The following is a 14,561-nucleotide window of genomic DNA, read 5'->3' on the forward strand; positions in this document are numbered from 1 at the left end:
GTTTAAACGTTAAACTCATCCAAAAAAAAAAAAAATGCCCTCATGGAAACATCCAGAATAGCCAAATATTTGGGTATCCCATAGCGCAGCAGGTTGATGTATAAATTAACCATCACACCTACAAAAACAAGAGGGGAAAGAGAGAGGTTTAATTGAATTTTCAAAAAAACGCATTTAAAATGCCTATCAAAACTTAGATTCATTTCATTCTCTCTTCAGTTGTTTTTAAATCCATTGCATCTCAGTGCTTTTGAAAACATAGAAATCTGTCTAGGCTCTGTGTAATATATATGAAGAAATTGATATGCAAAAAAGTAAAGTGACTTGTCCAAGGTCACACAGCTCATTAACTATAAAGGCAAACTAAAAGGAAAATCTTACAACTTCAGCATTCTTTCTAGGCATACACTAGCATAATTTCCCCTTTATCACTTATATGCATGACTTGAGAACTGGATAAAGTACAAACTGATTTTGAAAATGTCAATGGTAACTGCATTCTTGATACATGACTGTCTGCTGCATCTGTTGTAAACATGTACATCTGTACAAAGTAGTGATTCTGATTCAGATCTCAAAGTACTTTGGGCACAGTTATTACAGAGCAGTGTGATGATTTGGAGTTAATTCAAAACATACTCTGTTTATCCTCTCATAAGAGTTTTTGAACAACGGAAATAAACCTTTCACACTGCCTGTGAAAGTAAAGGACATGATAAGAAGGTGTGTATCCAGGCATGGAGCCAGAATGCACTATTCATTTTCAAGCTGTGGTCACTGAGAGAAGACATCTCTTTTAACCTAACTAGCTTGGAAAAGCACTGCTTTCCTCCTCCATATGTAGCCTAAAAATATCATTTCTACACTCCCAAGTGGTGTGTTTGTCTGTGTGTTCATGGGTAACCAATACTTTCTTATGTTTCTAAAATGTGTCAAGTTTTCAGGTAAATATTCATACAGAGACTTTCGCATTTTCAGATTAGTTTCGTAAAAAATAATTACAAACCTGCGTGAGGATACTGATGACAGGATGCTCTCCCTTAATGAACCATTTTCAAAGTTTCCATAAAAGGAATCTCAAAATAGATTATAATGAATTCCTCTGTCGCATATTGTCATGGAACAAAGTGGCACATTTTTAGAAGTGGGCTACTGAGAAATGAATCTAGCAGGGGAGGTGTGAGTAGAAAGAATCTAGAAGGAAATAAGTTTAGACACTTCGCTTTTGCTCACTTGCCTGGGTTTAAGCCGCAGCTACTGTACTTTGATGCTGAAGAAGCAGGGCTAGATATCTGCAAGTCCAAGCAGGAGGGCTGCAAGCCTGCAAATCTAACAGCTGGAGAGTGTTGTGGTAGCTGCTTTCCTGTGGTAAGCTGATTTACTTGTTTAAGGTCTGACCTCATCATCCTGTCAGCATGGGTTCCCACCTACACTGTTAGCTGCAGCCTTCTCCTTCTGCTAGAAGGCTACAAGTATTCACAGTGTATCATAGGCAGTGGGGGAGGGGAGAGAAAGCAAGAAAGACTGCTCTCGGCACTTGTGCTTTTGTTAGTTCCACAGAAGAGGCAGAAAAACAAGAGATAACAAAGGCTCCGTTTCCTTTCTGTGAGAGAAGGCTTTTGTCTTTCCTCCTGCTACAATGTCAGCGTCTGGCAAGAAAGAGTTTGATGTGAAACAGATCCTAAGGCTACGCTGGAGGTGGTTTAGTCATCCTTTTCAAGGTTCCACCAACGCTGGAAGCTGTCTTCAGCCGGAAGGATATGAGCATAGAGGGACCCCGGTTCAGGGCAGGTTGAAGAGCCACTCTCGGGACAGAAACGGACTGAAGAAAAGCAACAGTCCTGTCCACCACAATATACTGGCACCAGTGCCAGGACCGGCCCCTGTCCATCAGAGAGCCGTTCAGAATTTGCACCAACATAACCTGATAGTACATTTTCAAGCAAATGAAGATACTCCTAAGGCAGTTCCAGAAAAGAATTTATTCAAAGAAGCTTGTGGGAAACGTTCACAAGATTTGGAGATGATAGCTGATGACAATATAGAAGATTCTACAGCAAGGTAAGAGTTTTTGGTGGCATAACTGAAAGCCGTAACTTAAGTTAACTTATCCTCTACAATTCTTGTTTAGTGTTTAAATAGAAAATGCCATAATAATCTTTGAGTTCGTATTCAGCCAATCAGGATCTCTCAGAAACCGTTTCCTCTAAGTTTATAAAAGAAAACAGCAATAACGCATACGTCTTTATAATTCATGGAAATTTTGGGGCTGGATTATTAGTTTACTTTTCCTATTTTCATTAAGCATTCTGTTTCAGTTCTAAGAGATGTTTGTTATAATTACTAATGTTCTATAAATAGCCCCCGTGGCTCTGATGTTTAAATGCAATTCTTTGTGCAAGTGTTATGAATCACAGAGAACTCTTTCTGACACCATGAGTTAGGCCAACTTTGACAAAAGCGAAGCTATGAATGATCAGCACAACCTTATCTGTTTCCTTAGTACATAGTTGCTGTATTGACTCCTAAAACTATGTTATCTTCATGTGACAATATGGAATATTTGACGTTCGGAGATTCATTTCAAGTAGTTTTACTTTCTTAGCTAGTTTTTGCAAGCATGAAAATATTCTGCATAAAGCAGGTAATCAGATGCTGCTTACGGCAATGTGATCTTAAAGCAGGAAATGGAACATTTCAGCTTTTACATAAAATGAAAATTAAATAATATACTGTAGTTTGGGTATAGTTCATAAAACATTTGTTATCTTTACTTTTCTGTCCACCAGTTATTGTTTGAGTGCGAGAAAATTATGTTCTGTCCTCTAATACTGTCAACTATAACTTAACCTAGTGGATCCTTATCTCTTTGTTTTTTGCTTTTTCACTATCAGGTATTTTTATAGTGCTAACATGTTTTAGATACAGTTGATAATATTGGCAATGTAATCAATTTGTAGTAGTGCTATAGAAAAATAAAGGTTTTTATGCATTTTAGAGCATATAGTAGTTCAACATGCTAATTTATTTAGAAACCTGGATATTTGGCATACTTTGTCCCTCCATAAAAATAGAGAAAAAGGACTGGCAGATTTGCTTCTTAAGATAAGTTTCCCCACTATAACAGCCTCACAGTGTCTTGCTTTCATAAATTCAAAACAGAATATCAAAAGAAGAGGCAGTCTACCAACATTACATTAAAATGATGCCTTTATAGGAACTCAGTGTTATTGAAATATAAACATGCAGAACACTTTGTGAAATGACATTAATAATAAAGTTAGATTGCCTGCCATATAAATTTCTCAGGAAATAAAGCATATATGTGTGAAATTTTCCTAAATACTTTGTGCTTGCCTGTGGAAAAACTATGTAACTCTTGGGATTGCAAGTTGCATTTGGCACAACAAATAAGACCCTCAAGGTAATATAGAGTCCTTAATTTTAAATTCAGCAGGCTTTCAAATTTGCTCTCTTCACCAAGAACAATTTTTAAAAACTGCTGAATTTGGAGTTTAATAAATGAATTTAACTCTGCTGTAGACAAATTTAAATTACCCATTGTGACCTTGGAACAAAATTATTTGAGAATGCATGAATTAATTTTCTAGTATGGGAATATTTACAATAAAATAGATGTTAGAAAAAATGTTAGATAAAATGTCAAATTTAAAGCGTCATCAAGTGAGTTTAAAAAGTGCATTTATCTTTTGATTTTATTCCTGACACTTTTTTTTTCTAAAGAAATGCCTTGTTAATTATTCTATGGTTTCAGTGGAAAGTCTATATTTTCTTAATATAAATACAGGAAATGGTTTTATAGGTGTGTCAAGGATATCTTAGGCAGGAGGGGGTTAAATTCAGGATCTTATTAATTGGAATATGATGGTTTATTACCTTCCCATTACCTATTTTAAATCTTCCTGTCTTGGTCCAGCATCATTTGAGAAGGAGCTTTCTGGTTCCTTGCTTCTTCAATGCCTCTCTTCTTCAGCAATATTGGGGAGCAGGAAGAAAAGATCCTGACAAGTTGGCAGCAGGCTGCCATCCCCTCAATATAACTCCAGTGGTGTTTTTAAAAAGAAAACAGTAGTGAGTGTGGAGAATTATTACATTAGTACAAGATAAGCTTTGTCGCTCAGAGCACAGTAAGGGTCTTTAAGCCATCCTGCTTTCTACAAATATTACGGGGAATAAATAGAGAATGGACTAAATTGCAAACATGCAATGTAACAGAGTAAATCACAATTGTCCTGAAAAGGATATTAAAGCCAATGTTCTTAAAGTTATATTAACATGCTGGTTTGGAAATTTAAAAATCCATATATATTCATATACAACTGAATTGTAAGTACATAGAACATTTAGGAACAGCTCTGTATCATGATCCCACACTGTGAGTATTCATATACCAGCATGCTGGTCATCAGAGACCTGTGCTCAATTACCATTTTACTTTTGTCCTACTTATCTACTAACTCTGCATCTTTCCCTCCCCATAACTACCTTCCTCAGGTGTTTTTTCCTTATTTCGGCCATAGCATTCCAACAAAAAGAACATATATTTTAACATTATATTACGATGATGTTTTCTATATGACAGAATATTTAATTACGAAGTCATATATAGGTATTTGCGATTGCTCATGAACATATGATTGCGTAAGTATACAGATGGATGTCACAATGTTAACATTGTGAAAAATCATGCTTACTCCATTTGCTAAAAGAGTTGTATTGATTTCCTCTTTGTGTTCGAAGACATTGCATAAAATGCAAATGAACCATTTATGGGTCCAGAACATGCATGCCCCAGTACAAAACTGGACATTCATAGTGCTGTTTAATTCAAAGGAATTGTCAGGAATGGGGATCATGCCTTCATTTTACCTGTTCGGGCTTCAGGGTTTTGCAAAACCTACTAACTGTAGTGATATGTGACTTTAAACATTTTTGTCATCTGTGCACTGTTAGAAAAGACTCAAAATTCTCTCTTTACTCAAGCCCTTTGCAAGTTTCAGGTGAGGCTTGCCTAGAAGAAAATATGAGCAGATGTTATTGTATATGTTGCTATCCCAAAGAAAGTAAGATTGGATGAATAAGACTTAGAATTTATTAATAATTTATTCCACAAAGATTGAACATTCAGTGTGTGCCAGGCACTCTTCCAGATGTTAGGGATAAAACAGGATCGAAACAGGGAATCTGTTTTCATTGAATATACATTCTAATGGGAAGAGAAAGGTAACAAAAATAAACCAAATTACAATATATAGGTGGTTATAAAGAATATGAGAAAAAATTAATTAGAAAGAATAGAGCGAAGAAGAGGGTGCTCCTTCAGATAAAAAGGCTTTTTGGATGAGGTAATATTTGAGTAGATATTTAAAACAATTGAGAAAAGAAGACAGAATGTCTGACTCAAGAATTTGAAGCAAATGAGAGGTTACTGCTCCTGTGCCAAGGGAGTACTTAACCACCATATATATTTTTTCTGTACAAATCAATGCCACATGTTCCCATAGTGTCCATTGATTAATGTTCAAAATATTCCTTAGCCGGTGAACTAAAAATTATGTCTTGCCCTGTTATTCATTATACTGATTTTAGGATCACATGCATGGTCCATGGCCATAGAGGTGACTTTCCAGCCATCCTGTAACCATGTTGCTATTTTGCCCTCTGGGAATATGGCTATTCAGCCAGCATGGCGTGTGCCTTATACAGAGATCTCTACCCTTTATGATAATAGACACGTGATAGTGTATTTATTTGCCTTCTTAACAAAACTATTCAGATAGGGTCAAATGTATTGTAGATCTTCATCCTCAACACAAACCCATCTGTTATGTGAAATCTGCTAGGGAAATATTCATGCATAAGAGAAACTCTGAGTCTAAAACAGTGAAACTTATTGTAAAATTATTTCCCATAAAGGAGAAAATGAGTTATGTGGGTATCGGCAGGGAGTGCTTTTCAGGAAGAAATCAATTTCATGGGGCCTGAGATGGGAGTGTGGTTGATGTATTCAAATACAAAAAGGCAAGTATATCTGCAGAAGCGTGCTCAACAGAGAGAATGGTGGGAAATGACTTTGGAAAGGTAACAGTAACAAAGCAATACCAATACAACATTAAAAATAAGAAGTAGCTTTTGTTGATGGTTACTGTGTACTAAGCATGAAGCTCTTTACATATATTTTCTCCTGATCCCAAGGAAAGCCTTTGAGTGTGTGAAGATGGTGCTCACATCTACAATTGGTATTTCTCCAGATATTTTATCAGTTAATGTTGTTGTTGTTGTTGTTGCCTACCTTCTCACAAAGTAAAAATAATGTGATTTTCTGAAGTTCACAACTAGGCCTGCTTCACTTAACTTTACACTGCATTATTCAGTAGAGACTTTTATGTTAAATGAAGAAATGAGAAATGAACTACAATTATATTGTTATTTCTAGAACAGTTAAGGTTAAATCTTTTTGCCTATAGTTTAAAACACACCACACACAATTATATATGTTATTCAATTGCTTTACTAAATTTAGAACATTACGACAAAAAAAAATTAAATTTTTTGCAATGATTCCTAACTTTTTTAGAGATGAAACTTTTGCTGGTTGATTTCAAATCCTTGCTACTCATAGCCTCATACCGAGAGTGAGGTACCACGGTCCTCAGGTCTCATTCCTGACAGTGATATGACATCACCTATATAATTTGTTTGCTTTTTTTTTTGAGAAGGAGTTTCACTCTTGTCACCCAGGCTGGAGTGCAATGGCACCATCTTGGCTCACTGCAACCTCTGCCTTCTGGGTTCAAGTGATTCTCCTGCCTCAGCCTCCTGAGTAGCTGGAATTACAGGCATGTGCCACCACACTCGGCTAATTTTGTATTTTTAGTGGAGACGTGGTTTCTCCATGTTGGTCAGGCTGGTCTCGAACTCCGGACCTCTGGTGATCTGCCGGCCTATATCACATATATAATTAAGTTAACATTCATTAAAATATATTTCATATTTGAAAATTTGAGGGCTTTCATTTAAGGATCTGGTGATATTTTGGAGACATTCTTTTAAATCTTACAATTAAACATATGTAGTTATTATTTCTGATATGTGAAAGACATCATTTAAGTTTTTGCATTTGGAAATAGAAATAAAGGCCTCAAAATGCATTGTACCGTATGACATGTTATGTCAAAGAGCTGCATATTAATTATATTGACGTGTTGCAAATTGCACAAATGTTCAGTTACTTTGTACCTTAAAGATTTTTTGAAAATTTGAGTGTCTTCTTTCTGACTCTTGCAAGATAGCTGCTACTAATGCTAACCTTGTTGATGTCTTATGACATTATAAGTCATAATTTTATTAGTGAAAATAGTTGCAGTGTTTTATACATATATGTACACGTATATGTATATTTATGTATGTGTACCAGTGTGAAATTCTTGTATTTAAAGGAGAAGTAAAAACTGAAATCAAAGGAGAGTACTGGGGAACACTGGATCCTCAATTATAAAACGTAATTCAAATAAGTATTCTGAAAGATGAACCTGGAACACGTTGTAGAGTCAGAAAGTAAGTGTTCAAAAAAATGATGTTGGTGTGTCAAAGGGACACAGGGTACAACTAAAAAAGCTCCCAATGGCCAAAACTGGAAAAATTTAAATAACAAAATGAAGTAGTATTAGATTGCAAATCATAATATAAAATAAATGTTCATGAGTCCATACTCATATAAATAAATGATTGAGTAAATAAATGAGAGGAAAAAGAAAAAAAATTTGTGCAGAAGAATTTCTAATAGTTTATGTCAGCACTCTGCCCTCAAAGAGGTAGAGCAGAATACTGGGCCTTAAGTGTAAGCTGCACATAGTGACTTCTTTCCAACAGGTGAGTACGTTATGAAAAAGGGCAGAAAGTGTAAATTTACACCGTTGGTGAAGAAGCCTGACAAATATGAGCTTAGCCAGATATCTAACATCAAAAGTGATCAAAATTGCTAAAATTTTTGACATTCTCATCAAAAATAAATAAATAAATAAATAAATAAACAAACAAACTGGTGAGGTGACAGATATGATAGTTTCTTGAATCATTTTATAATGTATACCTAGATGAAAACATTGCATTGTACCCCATAAATATGCACAATTATTATTTGTCAATTAAACATTTTAAACATTAAAATATTGTTCAATCATGTTTACAGTATGTACACTTAATATGATGTAATGAGAATAATATTTTACCTTTGTTACCTTTGTTATCTTCCTCCCCCATCCCCATGATTCCAATCTAATCATGAGAAAAACATCAGAGAAATTTACATAGGGAAATATTCTACAAAATGCCTGGAATATCCTCCTGAAACTGTCAGTATTATCGAAAGAGAAAATCTGAGAAACTGTCACAACCAAGAGAGCCAAAAAAGACATAAAATATAAATGTGTTGTGTAGTAGAAAAGGGACCTCTGGTGCAAACTGAGGAAATTGAACCAAAATGGATGTTAGTTAATAAATATGGATGAATATTTGTTACTTAATTGTAACATATTGACCATACTATCAAAATGTTAATAATAAAATAAATTGGGTGTGGGGCATGTGGGGACTGTATTCTATGATTAAATTGTCACAGGTTTTCTTTTAAAAAATGCAATATTATAGCAAGGACTGTCTGAGTGAATTGATTTCCTAAGTCAGCAATAAAGGACCACCCAATTGGGAAAACTGGGTTATTGGTGGCTGTTTGTTTTGCTCGTGTTCTTTGGCAACTAGTTAACATAATACTGAGTCAAAATCAATGAGCTGTTACTGTCTCCAATGCATAAATCCTACACGTTAGGAAGAAGATAATATCCTACAGGCAATACTAAGGAAGTTGGCTAAAGTTCTGATAATATCTAGTAACTACATGTAGTATCAAATCTTATTAACATGATATTAATTTTGGCTATCATTCAGTGTATATCAGTTTTAAGGGTGTAGCAACTAATCAGTTGGGTACAACAGAAAAAACTTACTTTTTAATCACTGAGGATTCCATGAACACTAATGAAGTGGTATATATTTATTTGTATTTTCAAATAAAAATATTGCTTGGTACTTTAAAATAATGTTTACATTGCAGTAGTTTATCTCTCAAAAGAAAAACAATGACAGATATAAGACAAGCTTTATTATATAAAAATTTTAAAATTTTTATCATCTTCCTATGCTAAAAGAAAAATATAGTCATTGAGTATGCCTTATTTATGGTGTGTTTATTCCATTTAGGCAATTTTTCACCATGAAGAATGGAAAATTTTCAGCCATAGTGTTTGTTTGAGAAGTAAGATTTTACAAGTAGACTAAAAATAACTATCTGAGAAAAGATGACTAGAAGTGAGAAGAACCTAGATCAAATAGTTTTCAGTTATCTGATGTTTTAGGATTAAATGAGCATCATTGAAATTTTGAACAAAAACCATTACATAAAGGAAACACTATAAAGTGTGTATTTTCTAAATTAATACTTATATATTATACTGTTATTTGCACTGAAAGAGACCAAATATCAATGATAATATTTATCGAAACTATCAGCAGGGAATTCATAATTCTTTGTAATTTCCGGTTAACTTTTCTTAGCCTGTCACTATTAGTCACTGTGACTCATCCCTTGCATGCTTTCAAGTATTACTCTACAGAATGCATGTCTTTGCCCTCCTCCCCACTATTGCTCTTCATCAGTAGCCATACTAAGTACCTTGCAGTTTTCTCAGCATGTCTATAACATAAGCAATTGGTTCTTCATCATGCCGTGGATAGCTTACTAAATGGAAGCTATGCATTAAATTACTCATCTACCCTTTTCCTGTAAACCTAGACAGCTATCAGCTCTGTGAGATGTAGGTATCCTTTTCTAGTTAATGTTGATTACAGTACTTCTAACAAAACTGAAAACAATGCATGAGTAACAGACTGTCACTTAACATTGTAAGCAACACAGCTACTTAATTTAGTCTGAAGTATGTTGCAGCATGACAAAATTTCAGTTGTTTAAGATGTTGGCTTTCTTTTAATGTTTCCGCCATTCAAGAATTATTTATTGAGCCCTCATTTATGTGCATTATGCTTTCCTAGGCACACAAAGGAATAAATAGGTAAATAATACGTGCCAATTTTCACCAGAGGCTTATGTCATAGTTGGAGAGATAAAGTGTATCCACTCGAAAGGTTTCATGGCCATTAAAAAAAGTGCAATATAAGAATACTTTAAATTGCTTGGTCATTGAGCTCCATAGGAATTCAGAGAAAAGAAAATCTTTCTGGCCAGAACAGTCTTGGAATGCTTCATAGAGGTGACGTAATTCGAGATTACGCTTGAGAAATGGATACATTTTAATGCAGCTATGGAAAAGAACTAATTATAGGAAGAAGGAAAAACCTTTCCATTGCCTTTCTAGGGAAAAGGGTATTGAAGCAGGGAAGTTTAATGTATACTCAAATGGCAGATTTCAGTTTTATCAAAGTGAAAGACATATATTGGAGAAGAGTAGAAAATGAGGAGACTGAAAAAGAAGGTCAGAGCTATATTATGGAAGCTCTTAAAAGACAAGATAGGGACTCTGGACATTTTCTCAGAAGTTAGGGCTTATTAATCCTCAATAAATCTCTAAAATATATTGCGTGTGTGAATATTTTGAGGGATAGGTTCCATTCACTTTCCTTAGGATCTCAAAAAGTTCCATTTTATAAGAAAATAAAAGAAGTACTATTGTAGACAATGAAGAATCAGTGAAAACTATCAAATTGTGGAATGTAATAATAAAAACAATGGAGAAATTTATCATTAAAACTCCTGAGCAACAGATGAAAATAAACTGCAATTTTTACTTGATTAGATTTTTGCAAGGAAGTTTTCCCAGGCAGTTGGAAACACCTCACTTTTATATTTAGACTAATTGTCATCTTGACAAGTATTACCTAATCTACCATAAAAATTCCAAGCTTTTGAGAATATTCTTAAAAATATACTTCTGTGACCCTGTGTCCTAAGCTGTTGTAGCATAGCAACATCTTGAAACTGGACTCATCATTGCAGTATGTCCTGCATTGGAGGCCAATAGCCAATTAGGCTCTTTGTCCCTGAGGCCTCACCATCATTCTACCACATTCGCACGCGTGCCTGCAGCACCACAACCTTGGCTGCCAAGAACCTGGGCCTGATGGAAAAACCAAGACCTAGGCATCCAAAGCCAAGTGACTCTCTCCTCCCTAGGAAACAGTTGGACCTGCACAACAGAGAATCTTCTGAACAACTGGCCAGCTTCCCACATCCGCACATATAATAAGCCTGATGTTCTCTTCCCAGCAAAACGGTGACAGTGTCATCCCAACGCTCCACAGCCTAGGCCACGGACATAATTGCAGGTTCAGCTGACAAGGATTATAGCTGAAGACACTACATTGCATCCACATTGTTTAGACCACATAGAACCAAAGCCAATATACCATATAAAAGTGACACTCTAGGATTCATGTGTAATAAAGAAAGTCTCTCTCTGGGAAAGCTACTCACAAAATTGGAAAAAAAAAAAAAAAACAATTGTTCTACTAGATGCACAGATACCAACCTAGGTACACAAGAAACATGAAAAAGCAAGGAAACATAATACATACAAAGTAATATAATAGGCTTCCAGTAACAGATCACTGGAGAATGAAATCCTGTAGCACCAAAACCTTGGCTGCCAAGAGCCTATGCCTGATGGTAAAACTAAGACCTAGGCATCCAAGGCCCAGAAAGAACAGGAAATGTAGAAAGAATATTTATAAAATGCCCAAAAAAGAATTTAAAATAATGATTATAAGGAAAATCAGCATGATAAAAAAATTCAAACAAACCAGAAAAAAATAGGGAGACAATTTGTGATCTAAATGAGAAATTCAACAGAGATAGATATAATGAAAAATAATGAAGCAGAAATTTTAGAGCTGAAAAAGTTCATAATGAAATAAAAATACAATTGTAAGCTTAATAATAGACTAAATTAAGCTGAAGAAATTATTTCTGAACTCAAAGGCAAGCTTTTTGACATAACTCAGAGAAAAATAATAATAAAAGAGAATGAATAAAGCCTACAGAACTTAGGGGACACCATTAAATGAAGAAACTCACAGTTAAAGAGGTTTGAAGGAGAAGAGATGGAGAAAGTCACAGAAAACCTGTTTAACAAAGGAGCTAAACACTTTCCAAGTATGGCAAGTGATAAGGTCATCCAAATTCTGGAAGCTCAAAAGTTTCCAACTATGTTCAAACCAAATATATCCCCTCTGAGGCAGATTGTAAACAATCTGTCAAAAAATCAAAGACAGAACTCTAAAAGCTATAAAATGGGAGCACCAAATTACAATAAGGGAATACTCATTGAACTTTCAGCAGATTTCTCGGTAGAAACTTTTCAGGTCAAGAAAAAATGCAATTATATATTCAAAGTGATAAAAGGGGAAAAAAGCACTGTCTTCCACTAATCCCATGTTCAGCAAAGCTATCCTTTACAATTGAAGAAACAGTAAAGACCTTCCTAAACAAACAAAAGCTGAGGGAATTTATCACCATTAGACTGGCCTTACAAAAAATCCCTATGAGAGTACTGCAACTAAAAATGAAAAGATGATAATTACTATAACAAACAAACAAAAAAATAAAACAGGAAATTTTGAAACTCACTAGTAAATGTAAATTCATAATCCAACTCAAAAGACTCCAGTGCTATAATGGTACTGTGTGCATCATTCAGTCTTCTAGTATAAATGTTTAAAGTCAAAATGGTGAAAAAGAACAGTTGCAATTAGTGGCCAAGTAATAGAGAAAAGTTTTAGTATACTCAAATTGAGTACAATTAATATAATAACTAATATTATACCATAACGGTAAGAGAAAAGTATTCCTTTTGACCAAAAAATCTAGTCACAAGAACAATCAGGAAAACTATTCTGTAGTTCCTTAGGAGAGCATAGAGTTGTTAATCTTGATATTTTATTATTAAATTTTCTATATGTGAGAACTACAGTATAGACTGCATATGCTTCAGAAAGAAAATGTTTGTTTACTGCAATACTGTGTTTTTCAAAAAATGGCCTCACATGGCAGATAATCTCAGAGAAGGTTTGGAGACATAAAGCTATGATTTTTAATATTCTTTTAAAAAAGAGCATGCCAAATGTAAAAAAATAAAATGTACCTTGATAAGACAATAAAGAGATTCATTTTCTTTGAAGATGTTATGTTCAATTATAAAACATTTAGGTCAGTATAATTTAAATGCCTTAATCCAGAGGCACTTCAGGTTCCATGTTAATTAGGCAACTAGACTACATTAGAAATTTCAGCAAGTACTATAAGCAAATAATTATAGAAGCCAGCGCAGTGTGATAAAAATAAATCTCCTTAAACACATAGCTTAGATCTTAAAACCTACTCAGTTTTCTCATTGTTAGTAATGAGCTTGATTACTTTCACCCCAAAAATTTGTCAGTAAAAACCTTCATGAGGGAAAGGAATTCAAGAACTTCCTGTTGAGCCACAATGAATGAATTAAACAAAAATCAGGGTATAGTCCCAGGATAAAGAACATTGAAACCAGGTTATTAAGTAAAGGGAGTTTCAATTAGGAGTGATAGTCAATTTATCTAGTCAAGACCACAAAACCGAAGTTATGAATCTGTGATAAAGATGGCACAAAAACAAGAACAGAAAACAAAGGTTAGAAACTCAACAGGAATTAAAAAAAAAAAAAAAAAAAAAATCTGTTAAATGCATAAAGTTATAAAGGTTGTAACAGAGTACAATGATGGGGGCAGTTCATTGAGACCCTAGTAAATGTAGCTACTCTTGGGACAATTCTCTCTCCTGATATTTCTAAATAAGACCTTGTACTTCACTGTGCCCAATAATTATCTAGGGAGCTCATTAAAAATGTAGTTATTCAGTATCCACTACCATGGAATTTGATTTATTGGTTTCTGGGTAGAACATAGGGATTTGAATTAACAAACTTCTTAGGTAATATTGACTCAGGAACCAAACATTAAAAAAATAAAAACCACTTTATTAACTCTTCACAGCCCAATTTACCGGGATTCTTACAGACCTAACACTTGATATATTGATAAAGGTAAACATGAAAGAAATAAAACTAAGGCTTGAATCTGTGACTTATAAGTTCCCACATGTTGGCCAGGCTGATGCTTAAAAACAATAGAGTCAACAGCATTAATTTGACCTTGCACCCCTCCTACGTGTAACATACTTTATCAGGTTATGTAGAAGGATGGCAAAGAAATAAAAATGGAGGTCCTTCCCTGAAGGAGTTCATAATAAAGTTGGAATAAAGAAATACAGCCACTCATAAAAGCTTTAAGAGCAATTACCAAACAGCAACTTGGGATGAATCACCTGATGGTTAACAGTATAGAAGCTATTCAGGATAACTCAGATGGAAATAGGGTTAATGATTCAAGACCTCTTGAAATGCAAACATAGAAAGTTTAATCCAAGAATAGAAAGTGGA

At 34.5% G+C, this 14,561-nt stretch overlaps 1 protein-coding gene across 1 annotated transcript in view; it reads left to right on the forward strand.

The window, feature by feature from the left end:
- Positions 1-1,214: 1,214 nt before the first annotated feature.
- KLHL4 (kelch like family member 4) overlaps positions 1,215-14,561 on the forward strand; it is a 157,912-nt gene continuing 144,565 nt past the window's right edge. Inside the window, exon 1 of the mRNA XM_032258716.1 lies at positions 1,215-2,061. Coding sequence (XP_032114607.1) covers positions 1,640-2,061 — 422 coding nt within the window. The 5' untranslated portion in view covers positions 1,215-1,639. The remainder of the gene's footprint in view (positions 2,062-14,561) is intronic.

Source organism: Sapajus apella, unplaced genomic scaffold (assembly GCF_009761245.1).
Source record: "Sapajus apella isolate SASKATOON/1434 unplaced genomic scaffold, GSC_monkey_1.0 scaffold104, whole genome shotgun sequence".
Classification (NCBI taxonomy): domain Eukaryota; kingdom Metazoa; phylum Chordata; class Mammalia; order Primates; family Cebidae; genus Sapajus; species Sapajus apella.